The 15543-nt window shown below is 43.2% G+C and overlaps 1 protein-coding gene across 1 annotated transcript; it reads right to left on the minus strand.

Annotated features, from left to right (window-relative positions):
* Positions 1 to 292: 292 nt before the first annotated feature.
* Positions 293 to 15015, minus strand: prph2b (peripherin 2b (retinal degeneration, slow)). The gene is made up of 3 exons (XM_063191218.1): positions 14435 to 15015; positions 10365 to 10611; positions 293 to 611 (listed from the first exon to the last, which is right to left on the minus strand). Exons 1-3 carry the CDS (start codon positions 15013 to 15015, stop codon positions 411 to 413), a joined length of 1029 nt encoding a protein of 342 aa, XP_063047288.1. The 3' UTR covers positions 293 to 410.
* Between the last annotated feature and the right edge of the window lie 528 nt (positions 15016 to 15543).

The raw sequence follows: 15543 nt of genomic DNA on the forward strand, positions 1-15543 counted from the left end.
GCCCGTACACTGAGGAATTTATCATGGGGTAGGAAGGGGGATTTTCTTTTTTCATTTATATATAACTCATTTGCATTAAAATAATCTTTTTCTTATTCTTTGAAAAATAGAATTGTTTTACAGTAATATGTACACAATGGACAAAGAGTATTCACATTTGCTTTCATGACATTGGTCATACCCTCTTGGACATATCTCCAATTATTTGTTCACTTTTTTTTACGCAAGAACCTTATGTCAGTGTGTATGTGTGTATGTGCATGCATGTACATTTGTGTCTGGGTCTGTTTCTATGTGTGTGTGCTTTGGTAACAAACAACAAAGAGGACGTCCTCCTCTTCATGCACTCCTCCTGTCCTGGAGAAGGAAAGGGGGCCTTAGTCCCAGCGATGGTTGCTGCCAGAAGCCACTCAGCTCACGGTGGCCACCTCCTGCTCCCCTTCTACCTGGTTTCGGCTGCACAGGGCCTTGACCTTGGCCGTAACATCTGCCACCGTCTCCTTCACACTCTTCTCCAGAAGCCATCCCTCGCTCTCGCTCTCGGGGTCCTCGGGGTTGGCCAGGGTCTCCAGTGCCGTCGACAGGTATTGCAGACCGACCATCACCGCCACCTTCACAAATACAAAAACGATTAGAGCATCAGCGTGTATTACCAGAAAGGCCCACCATCACTAGCCTGGTCCTGACCATCCCATAATACTACCATTTCATTTCGTATTTATGGTCTGGCATTTGTTTGCTCTGAAGCGATTGTAGGAAGCAGGAAGTTTGCACTCAGTTATGGTTTGAAATTATTGGACACCTCTCACCCAATCGTTGGCAGTTACTCAACAACAACATAGCGCAGACCAATGGCTCTGGCGCAAATGTGTACGTCATTGTCACGAGCGTCCTCCCCCTTTCGCCCCCACGTAGGGGGCGTATTCGATTATTGGCTGTTTTCTGGGGGGGGGGCGTTGCGATCAAAATTCTACTGCTCCAGGCACTCCACAGAGAAGCACGGCCAGACTACAGTAGTGGAGCCAATCCTTTGGCGGAAGTACGTAGGATGGCTCGCGAGGCTACACCATCACAGCTTCTTTCATAAACACAAACACAATTTGATCATCAATGTATACGCACGTAAAGGCCCACCATCACTGCTACCTTAGCACAAAATTAGATCATCGATTTATATGAACATAAAGCCCCACCTTCACCTTCACACCTTCACAAACACAATTAGATCATCAACGTATATAAGCATAAAGGCCCATCATAACTACCACCTTCACAAAAGAGACTAAAGAGAATCGTCGTCGTTTATGCACATCATCAGTATATAGTATTACTTTGTTCATGTATACTAGTACCATAGTGAGCCATGATCACAGGGTTGTTGTAGGTGAAAAGTGGGACAGAGTTACAGTTACTACAGGCCTAAACTATTTATCAATTTATCCATCTGTATTGACACACTGGCTATGCAGATGACAATTGCTTTAAATGTTATGACAGATTACTGATCAATGTATTCAGTCTGTGTTTTACTGGAAACTGAATAGACATAATGTAAAAGGCAATGAGTTTTGAGTCATATCAAATTGTGTCATTGGTAATTCTAATGTATTACATTTAATCAAACTGTTCATTATCAGTATCAGTATCATGTCAGCTACTCGTGGAGGCTGCAGTGTGCATACCAATGCATTGCCGTCACGGGAACCTATTCTCTGTGTTCTTTTTGTCATTCCCTCCCTCTCCTGGTCCATGACCCCTACCCCTCCCTGTCCACTCCCACCTAGAGGTCAATATTATACCGACTATGCATGCAAACTGTGATATACACAACATTGCATTGTCATCAGAGCAGCCTGTTCTCTGTGTTCTTTTTGTCATTCCCTTCCTCTCCTGCTCGCTGTCCACTCCCGCCCATATTGCCGGATGATTTTGGCTGACTTCTCATTTACCTTTTGCCTCAGGTAAAAGATTAATCCTTCGCAAGTAGGGCAGGTAAACCCTTTCTGGGGGTGCGTCTTACACAACCCCCCTGCTGAGAAACGCAAGTCATGGCCTCATGTCCACTATTGTCCCCTCAGATTAACCGTGGATCATTAAGGTCGTTTTTCCTCAGGATTAGTTCGGACATCAGACAGTGTCCACCTGCCATGTACCGGAGGGGGGAGTTCCCACGTAATGGCTTGTAGCTGTAGCTATGGCAGTGTGTAGCATTTAGCATTCACGTGTAACCTTCATGTGAAGAATGTTCGTTGGACTGTAACAAAAATATTACCCAGGAGGTCCAGCTGTATGAACATCTAAAGTGAATTCCGGTAAATTGGGCCACTTTTTTTTTTTGCATATAAGCGAATGGCCAAAAGTGGCCCAATTTACCTGAAATCACCCCTTTATATCAGTGTCTATAGGTATAGATCAGGGATGGGCAACTGGAGGCCCGGGGGCCACAAGTGGCCCTCCTCCTCACTCAGTCCGGCCCGTACATAAAGCACAATTTGAAAAATAATGACCATCACTAGTGAATCAATTTCTTGTAAGTAGACTGTTGGCTATAGAGAACACTCCCTCCCAAACAATAAGGGCAGTCAGTGACCATCCAACTGAAACCTCGCACCCTGGTATAAATAGAATCCTTTCAACGTTTAACCCATTTAACCTATCGTTAACATGCTTCCAATTGAAGTGCTGATTCTTAAGAATGGGGCAAAAACAGGTTTTAATTTTGAAAGAAAAAAAGTTGTTCAAATCCAAAATATAAAGGTATATTCTCATAGACGAACCTCTTGGCTGTGCAGCGAATTTATTGGCCAAGCTCCCCATGTTTTACAATTTTTATAAAATAGGCTCTCTCTTGGTTTTGTCAACAGCGTCATACACAATTCGTTGTAAGGAAATATGTTAACTGTCTGTATTAAAGTGAAGAATTAATTAAATAATTCAACATAATTGTAAATACATATTGTAAGCATATTCTTAAAACTTGTCAAAACACAAAAAACTTCCCCCCAAAAAAACTTCTGTGTTTTTCTGTGACCATGGTGGTGACAAAAAACAAAACAAAACAAATTCAGCTCAGTGGAGTATAATTTTAGATCACAATGATTACTAATATGTCTGACAATGTTTCATCAACCAGAACAATTTAGTAAAATATGGAACAAGATGACGAGCTTTGGAACAAAATCTGACGGTGGTGAGAAAAATCTACTCTTTTACATAATATGCATAGTTTGTGCACATTAGCCATCTCGTTTTGTTCTGTTTCTTGGGTGCTTTATACCTCTTCTCAAAAAGTATATATTAATTAACATGTATAAAATATAATGCTATTTTATAACACTAATGGTGGTTGGGAAAATGCCAGTATCCAAACAAATTCACAAATTGAAGAGAAAATAGTAAACTTTCAGGAGCGTCTGTGATGGTGAAGTATGTAGTAGAACCAAAGGGATCCTCAGTAATGACAATGACCTTGTGCATACCTGAATTAATTGTGTTTTAAAAAATATCACACCGTGGTGACAAATAAGTGGGACACATTTTGAGCAATCAGAAAATAATAGTAAACATTATTTCAAACTCACTATGTGCAGTTTTCATGCTGATATTATTCAATTCCATCAGTGATTTTTTTTTATTTTTAGTCAATTGAAATGATGTCTGTCCTTGGGACAGCAGTTTTGTATGTACATTGCTGTACATTTGTGTAACGGACCCCTTGGTCATTCTCTGGATTTATTTTGTACATGAAAATATATTTGATTTTCAACAGAATTAGCACTTTTATTGCTGGGACATGTTTTTGCTAAACTTTCAAGAATCAGTGAACTGTATCCTTTACAAAGTGTCAGCTAAACTAGTAATATTGCAGAGGAAGGAAGGCATAGTAACGGTTGGTAGTTGGGAAGGCCACTCTCATGGTTTATTTTTATCCAATGGGCTAATATCCACTCAATCCCTGTACATCCATTATCCATTCATCCATAGACATGCGTATGCGCCTAAGACAGCCAACAATAAACCGGTGAATCATCAGATAGGAGATTTGCATTCAGGTCAGTCTGGTTCAGGACAACCTTGCTAACGCTATTCCTAACACCCCTATAGGCCTGGGCGTCCTTAAAATACTGCAGAGCTTCACAAATACAATGCCACCTGAAACTGCTTTTGACTCCACAAAACATTATTCCAGCATGTCCATTAATCCTTTTCATTTAAAGTAAATGTCGAATTTCTTTCGTCTCATAACTATAAAATATATTAGAAAAAAGGTTAAATATAATCAAATTGAAAGCAATATATTTTCTCTCTCTGTTTCCATCTCCTCTTTCCTCTTTTTCTACATGTATATCAATGAATGACCTCTTTAAGTCTTAAACCTTTTTCAAGATTTGGGGTTTTTACACCTTTAATATTTAGACAGGACAGTTAGAGAGAGATACAGAACATGAGTGAGGTGAGAAATGGTTCGGAATTGAACCTGGATTCCCGGTGTAATGATAAGGCACCTTGGCCCACTGAGCCTTGACACCCCTGTCTTTAACCTATTTAAGTCAGTATCAATTTGTAACAACAAACCTACAGGCATGTGGCATGGGTCACTGGGGAAGCATCCTCAGTCCACTAACAGTCCACAGATCTCCAATCCGCTCTTCTAAACCAGTGAAATCTTAAGATGCTGCTATCTGGCCAATCAGCGTGAGCGGACGAAAGCTCACGCCACCACATATCCCACTCCACAAATCTCCTCTACTTCCTGGTTTGGAGGTCTTCACTAAGTCGTTTTGTACTCCGTAGAGGACAGATCAAAAATCCCACCCCGCAAATCTTCTGTCCGGCATTAGAGGGTGTGAGGTCTTGGCTCCACTTCCTAATTAAATCAATTGGCTGAGTTAATCAGTGGATTTGTAAGTGCGACCCTCTGACCCAGGGGATTGAGAGAAAGGTACTGGACCTGATGTGATCTGACCAGTGCCAATGGTGTCCTGCTACCAGCCTGCTCAAAAACTTTTCACCTGGCCTCCCGTGGAGCACTTAGCTTACTGGAAGTGGTGATATGTCATTTCTCTGAAGTTCTTTTTTGTTCCAACCTCTCAATTATCCAACAATTTCTGAAGCAGAAGCAGGAGGCTAGGCTACATCTTACCACAATTGTTGTCACCAGCCATTCCATCTAATAGTAGAAGTAAATCATGCATAATTGAAAAAGTGCCTATTTCTGGTTATTTATATTATGTTTCAATTATTTTTATGTTTTTTTGGTTTCCATGTGTTTTGGTGAAGAACAGTAATCAAATGAATGAAAGTCACCTGAATCCGCAATAGATCAGGTATAAAACCATACGATACAAACTTGTTTAACGGCATTGTGAAAAAGGCGAATCGTTGGATCATTGAGGAACTTCAGGAACTTCTGAGAAATTGGCAGTCCCTCTGCAAATAAACACCAAGTGCAACCAAAGCAGTCATAAGTGGTTAGGGCATCAGACTCGTAGCCCAAAAGTTTCCAGTTCGATTCATGACTTGCCAGGTTGGTGGGGGAAGCAATAAACCAGTGTTCTCACCCATCCTACTCCATGACTGAGGTACCTTGAACATGTATCACTGCTACCTTGGGGTGTCGTTTTGGGCTGCCCCCTTGCATGGGAGAGGCATTATTGTTCTCTGCAGAGAGCACTGTGTGCTGTGGAGAGCTGTGTCACAATGACAATGGTTTTCCAGGTGGGCTTTCACTTTCACAAGTGAATAAGTAGCTGAGATTATTCATTATTATAGGACCATGTCAGTTAACTACCATAAAGCTGACTAAATTGAGTTCTTCATTTTTTTCACTCCAGTTCAAGCCTGTTGCCTGTGAATTTGTTGTATTCCACAAATAAATTCAGAAAATCAGGTCACTTAAGTTTAACTCGCTTTCGAGCGTACAGTTAGATGACTATAGCTTAAAACAAAGTTCTTCATTCAAACATCAAATTTTGTTTCTATGTAAGGGGTGCAACTCAACAAGAAGGGTGGCTGGACAGGGATTATGAATGTCCTTAGCATCCCTTCTATACATGTGCTGCACAAACTTGCAGAATCTGTTGCAGAGTCGGCTCCAGCACACATCTCATGGTGGGGCGTAGGTAAACAACGGTGGGGCACTGCCATTTAACAAGTTTGAGTCAAGTTCACCTATAGCCTAGAACTGGTGGCAGAGTCACGTTTAGTTCAGGCTGATCGCGCTACTACTGTGGAAAACACTTCCTCCTCCCTACCAAACACCAATGTCTGTAAGCAAGATTGTTTAGTGCAAGGTGGAAACCACATTCAGCACAGACGCGATATGTGTCCAGGATTATACTGTACTTTTATAGGCCGTCAAGATACAACAAGGCATTTCACAGCAACAGGGGACGCTACCCACGCCATACGAGCATTTTGGACAAAAACGCTTTTTGATTTTGAGCTCTGCTTCTCAGCGTTGCTTTCACTACACCACTCCAAAATATAGATCCGAACAGGGCTCTAAATTAACGCACGCCAACACGCCAAATGCGGGTGAAAAATCATTTTGGCTGGTAGAAAAAATCATCCACTAGCCAAATTGGCCGGTAGCGCGTGCCCGACTGAATGTTAAACAGCTGCACGCACAGATCTGTAGCTGCCGTCTGATGAACGTCAAAACGTCGCCTACATTACCCATGAACATTAGTCCTACCGTCATGATGTAGCCCACACCCATTGGCTGACCGTTAATCACAATAAGGCAGCCTCACATCCATTGGCTGCGTGTTTGATACCCGCGCGCTGGAACTAGTGTTGATAAAATATGTTCAATTAGCGGACTAGCGCGGATTACTTTGGTTTTGTAGGTTTTGGTCTGATGAAAAATAATGTGGCAGTGGTTAAAGCACGGTTATGTGTCGATGAATGCAAGTAACAGTAGCGTTGTGACAGTGAAATAGAGTATTGGTGGAGCGAAAACGGCGCGCGTGAGTGGAGGGACAGGAGTTAGAACAGCTGTCTGTCAAAACAGTGTCGTTGCCGTCAGAAGCCGTCTGATATTTGCGAGGTCCTCGCAACTACAAACGATGGAGTTGTCGTTTCCTAATAACGCCCACGACATCGCAAAGACCCTGCACGGGTATGACACAAGTAAGTGAAAAAAAGATAACAAAAACTAGCGACGAAAGTAACAAAGTAAGCATGGTCTCCGTGGTGTTATTGGATATCTAGTTGACATAGCGTAACGTAATTGTCATTCCAAGCGCATCGTAAGTAAAGCTAATATGAATTTGACCTGGAGGAACTTGAAGGTGTCACGCAGCAGCAGCATAAACACACAATGCAGACATCATTCACGCACTGTGTAGGTGTGTGTGTGTGTGTGTGCGTGCGTGCGCGCGCGCGGGGGGGTGTCTCCTGTCCTCCTCTCGTCTCATTCTCCTCCCTTCATCTCTTCTCCCCTTCACCTGTCTTCTGTGCATTGTCCATGGTATTTAACCCAATGTGTGTGAAGTGATGCTGTGTAGGGGATATGAGGTTTTGCAGTGTTTGGTTGTGTGTGTGTGTTTGGCTATGTTGAAAGTCTGGTATGTGTGTGACATTAGTGTTGAAAGGCATGCTGTGTTTGTGTGAGGTGTATACTGTATGTGAGATTTGAGTGATGGTGTGTGAGGTAATAGGCTAGTGTTTGGCTGTCTGTGCAGTATATGGAAATGGAATGAAAAATAAAGAAATGCAGGTAATACAAATATAACTACTAAATAATTATAGAATAGACTGAATTATTGAGTATAATATTTATATTGTTTATCTGTGTTGAGGACATAGCCTAGTTTAATAAAATAATTAAAAGCAACATAATTAACGCATGGTTTATTTTGGTGAGAAAAAAATGGCTAGTTGACCTTCCATTTGGCTAGTAAGAAAAAATGTCTACTAGCCAAATTGGCTGGTGGTGGAAAAAGTTAATTTAGAGCCCTGGATCCGAATGTTTGCATTTTAATAGGCTACCGCTTACAGCAACAATTTACATTATGCATTCAACAACGGAATAACACTCCATCGGGATTATCATTTTGGTAGCCTGTGAAATAGCTAAGCCAGACGTGCTATGGACCATGGACAGCTACCACCTCCGGTAGAAAAGACTAGAGTAGACAGTCACTAAATAGGCACGGCGTGGTGCGTCATTTGCAGACATCCCTTCTTCCAAAGAGCCTTCAACTATCCCACTCATCTTCACTAAGCATCATACCACTGATACCAATAGCGGACCCAGGCTAGATGTAGGTGGTATGGACGCTGAAATATTCGGTAGTTTGTCTCGAGGAAGGATATTTAAAAAAAAATGTCAGACAAGCCGAACCTCAAAGCGTGTAGCCTATTAATACAGCGTTTGATTTTTTTTTGTGTAACTATGCGTCGTTAGGATAGCAAACAACGTTATAGGTTAAGCTTACGCCTGAAATTCACAAGTGAAACACTGTAAAACACATGCATTGTGCAACCTATCTATTTTTCAAACAACTCATCTTGACAACGTGCCTACTCCGCTGTCGTTTTGACATATCAATAGCCTTGAGGGAGTTTTTTCATTCAACTCTTCATAGAGGAAAGTAAACGCAAACGTGATGAGCACGGGCACAGAGTTAAATGTGCACAAAATCTTTTCAAAAAGAATAGAGCTGCTACGTCTGAGTCTACTCTGTCTAGATAAGCGCACCCATCCTTTTCCAAACTTCAAAGCATGAGGGGCTAGTAGTAGCAACAATCGCACCAGGCAAAATCAAGTAGACCCAAGTCAACATGCCGCGGCGGGCAAATTTAATAATCAAATTTCCTTACCTTAAAATGCTGTCTTGATTACAGTGCTTCTCGCAATTATTCACACTATTTGACATATCCAACCCAGCTAGCAAACTGCTAACATTGTTTTGCTTCTTGTCTCCCATTCCGCCTCCAGCAGGCTAGATGACAATGTCATCATGACATTTTTGCATTACCCACATCCAGAAATATGTCATATGTGGATGGGTTACTTGTGTTGTCTTAACTATCAGGACATTATAACAAATCAATAGGTATTATTAGGTACTACTATCATTATTAGTTTACTGTTGAGGGAGATACCGCGCGCTAATAGGATGGGTGACGTGCACAACTACGGTGTGCCTTTGAGGACAAACTTGCTTTACCCACAGACTGTCACATGCCGATGTCATTAGTGCCAGATGGCTAAAATGCAAGCAAAACCAAAATACATTTTCCCCATTTTAATTGTATTGATGTTACTTTGCACGTGTAAAAAGGATATTAAAGTTAAACAGTCTTAATGCAATGGTTTAAAGTGTGTTATATATATATTTTTTGTCCTGTGTTGGGTGCTGGGGCACCAGTGGCCACTAGGGGGGGCACTGCCTACAAATGCCCCCCCATAGCGCCGACACTGATCTGTTGAAAGAAGTTCAATCTGAAGTTGATCGGTTGAGTGGTGAGACATAAGGCGATTCCACTTCCATTTCTTGGGCGACTTAAAGGGGTATCCCAATGCAGTCAATGCATCACTGTAGCATGTAGCATGCTACACGGATCCATTGACTTTCACTAGCTTAGCGACATGCTCCCTCTTTTCACTTGTCTTAAAGCAAGACAGCAGCTTACATGAAAAATAAGACACTTTACCACCTTTATAAACCCTGGCCAACGATTTTAACTGTATTAAGCCCCAAAAATAGTGGCATATCCCTTTAAGATGACTGGAATAGTGGTTTCCTTTTAGCGTAAAAGCTGTTTATTGAAAGATAAGGTCCTTTCTGAGTACCCCCCACACACACCTCCAGGCAGATGTCTAGCAGCAGGAAGGCGTCATTGCTGTTCGTGTGGGTGTGTATGTCATCACCTCCAGGGCTAGCAGTAGGAAGGTCCCAATACAATACTGTGTGCGTGCGTGTTTGTATGCGTGCGTGCACATGTGTGTGTGTGCATCAGGGCTTGACATTGGCACCTGCCAACTTGCCAAATGCTGGCAAAACCTGGCTGTGGCTGGTAGTAAATTTGTTCTCACTGCCCACTTTGGCAGGTAGTTTATTCTTGGATATGAAACATCACAATAGTCTATATTCAGATTTTCACCTGTTTCGCATCAATTATTTGTATTTATGCTCAAAGGGGGAAATTATATTTTTATGTGTCCGATTTACATGCAGAAATTATAACTAATCACTAATCCTCTTGGTTTAGCATGGTAAGGAAAATAACTGTGAACAAAACCGTGGCTAGTAGAAAGCCTGACTGGCTAGTGACTTGCAAAAACATTAATGTCAAACCCTGGTGTGCATGTGTGTGTGTGTGTGTGTGTGTGTGTGTGTCCGTGTGCTCACCTCCAGGCCGATGAAGAGCAGTAGGAAGGCCCCGATGCTGTTCATCATGCCCCCATAGTAGGAGACCAGGCTCTCACGGCAGCCACGCGTCCAGATGTTCAGCTCCTCCGTGTGGTGGTCGTAGTCGTAGTGGGCCGAGTTGTTGGTCAGGTGGTGCTGGATGCAGGGTCGCGGGGAGCCGGGATTGCAGCAGCTGAACGGCACGCTGTCCATCAGGAACTTGCCGTCCACGTTGCTCATCACACGGCTGGAGAGAAGGAAAGGAAGGTGAGAAGAGTGGACAGTGAGGGTTGTAAGAAATGTAAAACAGATCAAATAATCAAAACAAAAGGTTAGCGTTGTAAGAAAGTAGACTTGTAAGGCATGTAACACAATTATTTGATGTCATCGCGATTTGGAAGGAGAGGGGTTGGGGATGGAGGAGGGAGGGTGTAAGAGATCACTGTAGCCATTGCGTGCTCTGTTTACACTTTGACTAGATCAAACAAATATTCAAATTTCAGGTTGGTGGAGATGGGGGTGTATGAAATTGCTTTAGTCATTGTGTGCATACAGTATACTTTCACTGGACAGTGTAGTATTTCCAGGGCCTAATCATCACCTAATTAACTAATCAGCTGTTGTCACCTACTGCCATGATTATCACCACAGCTGATGAGGACAGAGGGTGAGAGCACTTTCACCCCTTACTCTGACCCTCTGTCCTCTCTTCATCTCTCATCAGCTGTGATGATAATCATGGCAGTAGGTGGCAACAGCTGATTAGTTTGTAGATTAGTATTAGAGTAGAGTAAAAGTTAGCCTACTAGCAGCATTAAGTATAGGGAATTGGTAAACGCCTGAAATCATGAACATTATTCCTTTGCATTAGAGCCTTTTGAAGTGGAACTTCCTAAAACAAGGCATTCTGCCCGTTCCCAGATGGAACTTTAAAATCGAATCTCTTTATGACATCACTTGCATCACACTCAAAATACTAACTTTGACGCAAACCCTAACCATTTTTCTGTTACCCTACCTTATTGCAACTATGCTGCTCATTGAAACTGTGCTGCCTATTGCCAAATTTGATCTTTTCAGGAATATTTGCAATACAATAAACTAACATTTACTAGTATGACCAAAGGACAGTACGTTTTGGAGCTAAAAATGTTGTTGTTGTTTTTTTGTTGCCCTGCCGTGGTACGGCACTGGGTGGTAGGGCACTGGGTTACTATGCCAGCGACCTGGGTTCGATTCCGGCCGGGGTGGTCATTTGCTGATCCTTCCCGGTCTCTCTCTCCCCACTCATATCCTGTCTCTCCTCCACTGTCCTGTCAAAAATAAAGGCAATAAATAAAATAAAATGTCTTTTTTTGGAAATTCAAAATGGCGGACATGGAGAAGATCCGTTATACAGTTTCTATATAAAAAGTGCAATTTTCCTTCTCATAATGGATACTTGATGGTGGCAAGTATTCCCGAAAAATGTAACATTGAATTATGGAAATAAACTGCTAAAAATATAACATACTGCACCTTTAAACCTAACTCTGGCCAAAACCTACTGACCTTCAACATGTTTCTGTGGTGGAAATTAAGGAGTCCCCTTTTCAAGAACAGCCCCCTACTGCTAGTGCTATACTGTCACGTTGCAAAAATTGGCATGTAAGGTGCCATTATAGATGTGTGTGCTCTACAGTCAGTCTCATGATATTGCATGTGCAGTTTTAAGAGGATCTATCACAACCATTGGACCACTCTTCATGCTCTGCTACAGTACACTTCTCTGTCAAAGTGACCACAGTTGAGCAACTGTGAGCAACACAGCTGTACCTCTCTAGCCTCTCTAGCTCTAGCATTGCTTTATTAAGAACACTAGACGCTTTTTGTCTTTTTCACTTCCACAGCCACATATGAAATGTCAAACAGCAAGGGTCTATAAAGCATCACGCTATGCCCTTAGATAACTTCACATATTACTTTCAACAATTTTGCTAACTTGTTTTTGAATTACATGTGTGTGTGTGAGAGAGTACGCATGTGAGAGAAAGAGAGAAAGGGAGACAGAGATTTGTGGGGTGAGAGAGTGTGTTGGCACACATGCACAGTATGTGTTCCCCTGCCAGGCTCTGTGTGTGTACGTCTGTGTACGTACGAGTGTGCACGTGTATGTGTGAGAGTGTGCGCGGGGTCGGTGACCCACATGTGGGCGAGTTGGCTGAAGGCTGCCTTATCCTGTGTGCCCTGGTGTCAGTATGAGTTAGTGTTGAGAGGCTTCCCGCTCACTCTGATTGAGGAGGACAGTAAGCCCTGAAGGTCGTGGAAACGAGATCGGCACAGATTATGGAATTATAGGAACTATGCTAATGAACGCAAGCCATCCAATCGGCATTCCCGTAGTGTCTCCTTTTAACCAATTGCAACGCTTGAATCCTCCTTGATTGGTGTCCTTTCCTCAAACCCATATAACAAATCATCCATAGTGTTATTTACACTCATCACACCTATGGACACAAGTTAATACACACACACACATACATGCACACCCAGACATCAGAAATTGGCTGACGAACACAGGTAGAAATATTTCCTGTTTGCATGAACTTGAAACAACTTCGCAGGGCCTTGAGGGCACAGATTAATTTTCTGCATGTTTGCATTTGTAAATCCCAATCCTCTTATGGCACTTTCACTGTCAAAACAATACGAGACAGAGTAAGTCGGTAACTCTACATGCAACTCTACATGAGTTTTCAGGTCTTTCGTTGCCAGTGCTCCCACCATCAAATATCAGGGGTCTCTCGCAGGCATTTCAATGGCACAATTAGCCTTCAGCAAAGTCTTGCATGCTGTGCAATCCGTATCTCTGCCCTGACGTCAGGCTGAGCTTAGTGTGTTATGGTATAGGCGAGAGGTTAGCCCAGAAGCTTTCCATCTTGCCCGTAATCGCATCATTTCAGGGCCTATTTTTGCAAGAGTTCAGCCAGAGGCCAAACCTCTGACCTACAAAAACCGCTTTGCTGGTCCGTATGAGACCTTCAAGCCCTTTCAATCCACTTCTCGCGTGTCCGGGGAGGATCCAAATGAGTAAGGCATTGTTACATGCTGTTACATACTTATCACACTGCGTTCCACCAGTGGAACACTGTAACAGTCACTGAAAAAAACGTAACTACCATATTACTATCACTATCCACAGGGCCTTTAGTAATACATCATGACTTGGTCAATGACATGCTGGTAACAGCTAATTTAAAACAGGCACAGTGTCTTACTGGGTTAAACTGTATCAGGTTATTGTTACAGGTTGTTGGTTTTTTTTTTTGCACAGTTGATAGTTTGACTGAACAAAAGAGCACTTCACGTTTTTACTTCACTGGGTAGCACTTTTGCACTTTTTTGCGTTAAATGTTTTTACCTTTGCAACGGCATAAGTGGTTTGCACAAAGCAGCCTTGCTAAGAAACATCACCTGATGCTGTCAGAGGAGTTTACAACTAAACTCTTTTGACAACGATTACCTGGATGAATGTGAATCTTAGACACAGACATATCACCTCATGCTAATGCACAGTCAACATGCTGACACAAGTGCAATTAGCTCTAACCAAATTCACATTCAGTCCTAGATAAGCAGGGCACATCAAGGAAGATACTTGCATTGAGTTATTTTTAACAGGAGCTTTCCCTCTCCAGCTGTGTTTAACAATCACTACAAGGGCTCCTGTGTCTATATGTACCTATATGCAGTGTCTTATTTGATATGGAGCAAATGGGGGGTAGTGACTTGAAATATGAATTTGCACATCTAAACTTGACTGCTTTCTGGTCTCTGATTGACTAGACTCCGCAGTGACTGACAGCCACCTCTCTTCTAACCATTAGCTCAAATGAGGTCCAAGTTTGAAGGAAGAAGTCTGAAGGAAAGTTTTGGAAGGAAGGTTATGTGTTTCAGATATGCTACTCACTCTCTTTCAACTATCGTCCTTAAATGAGATTCAGGCTACGGTCTGAGGTTCAGGGAGGAAAGTCTTAAGGAAAGCTTTAGGAGGGAAGAGAGAGTTGTGTGCTTTTGCTAATGATACTCACTCCTTGACTTCCTCGTTGCTGAAATCCAGATAGCGGTTGCTGATCCACTGCACCTCAAACCAGTCCTTGTAGTTGTTGTTGCCGCAGCAACGGAACTCGATCTGGGTCATGTCCAGTGTCCTCTTCATGAAGCAGCGTCCGGGCGTGTCCGTGTCCTTGTAGTACTTGATGCTGTTGCGGAGACCTTCGGACAGTGCGAAGTACAGCTGGAACTGAGTGAGGAAGCAGAGCAGGACTATCACGAACAGGAAGACATTGAAGCCAAAACAACCCGTCAGGTAGTTCTTCAGCATGGGCTTCCACTTGGCGAACTTGGTGGGGTCCAATGAGTCGTGGCACACCTTGCCGCCAAAGGCGTTGACACCGCACGCCACCAGGCCCGACAGGATCAGCAGGTTGGGCACGAAGTGACTCTCGTTATTGTCCATCATCTCGCTCCGCTTGCGGAGTTCGATCTTGAAGAACAGGCCCATGCTGAAGACCAGGATCCCGGCGATCACCCCCAGCCAGTACAGGAGCCACAGGCCCTGAGCCAACTTAACCCGCTTCCGCAGGTCGAACTTCACTGGCCACAATACCATGGCTGGTCCCTAGTAAAGCACTTTTTCCAGGCAAAGGAGAAAGAAGACTCAAAGGATCAAAATTACCAGCACAAGTAGGTTTAATCCCTCTACTTTTGCTGGTAATTTTTGGGTTGGTTTAGGTGCAGTTAACAACAGAAATAACCCAAAAACCCGTTGTGACCTTCAGAAAACGCGTTTAGTGGACAAGCTCAGATCAGCGCCGGTAATCCGTTCCAGAAGGAAGATGCAGTAGGTGCCGTGTTGAGGGCTGCCCTCTTCGGTCCTGTACTGGCCAGCCGACCTTCAGCCAAACCCATAGCTTCAGTGGGCCCCTCGCCCGCTCAACGTAAACACACACACGCACACACTCACACTTGCACAGCCCCACTGGACACACACCCCGACACACCCTGCTGCAGTGCCCCAAAAGTTGAGAGGGGCCGTGCGTCCACACTCGCTGGTCCCTCGTCCAGAGAAAGGAAGTGGTCAGGCTGACAAGTGAGCGATTCAAACGGCCGTTTGGGGTACGTCATCCTAAGCTCCTGG

Source organism: Engraulis encrasicolus, chromosome 24 (genome assembly GCF_034702125.1).
Source record: "Engraulis encrasicolus isolate BLACKSEA-1 chromosome 24, IST_EnEncr_1.0, whole genome shotgun sequence".
Lineage (NCBI taxonomy): Eukaryota > Metazoa > Chordata > Actinopteri > Clupeiformes > Engraulidae > Engraulis > Engraulis encrasicolus.

Coding starts and splice junctions, on each gene's coding strand:
- prph2b (XM_063191218.1), bottom strand. CDS start 15,015: ATGGTATTGTGGCCAGTGAAGTTCGACCTGCGGAAGCGGGTTAAGTTG. Junction 10,612..14,434: donor AGCAACGAGGAAGTCAAGGA/GTGAGTATCATT, acceptor CCTTCTCTCCAG/CCGTGTGATGAGCAACGTGG. Junction 612..10,364: donor TGCTCTTCATCGGCCTGGAG/GTGAGCACACGG, acceptor GTATTTGTGAAG/GTGGCGGTGATGGTCGGTCT.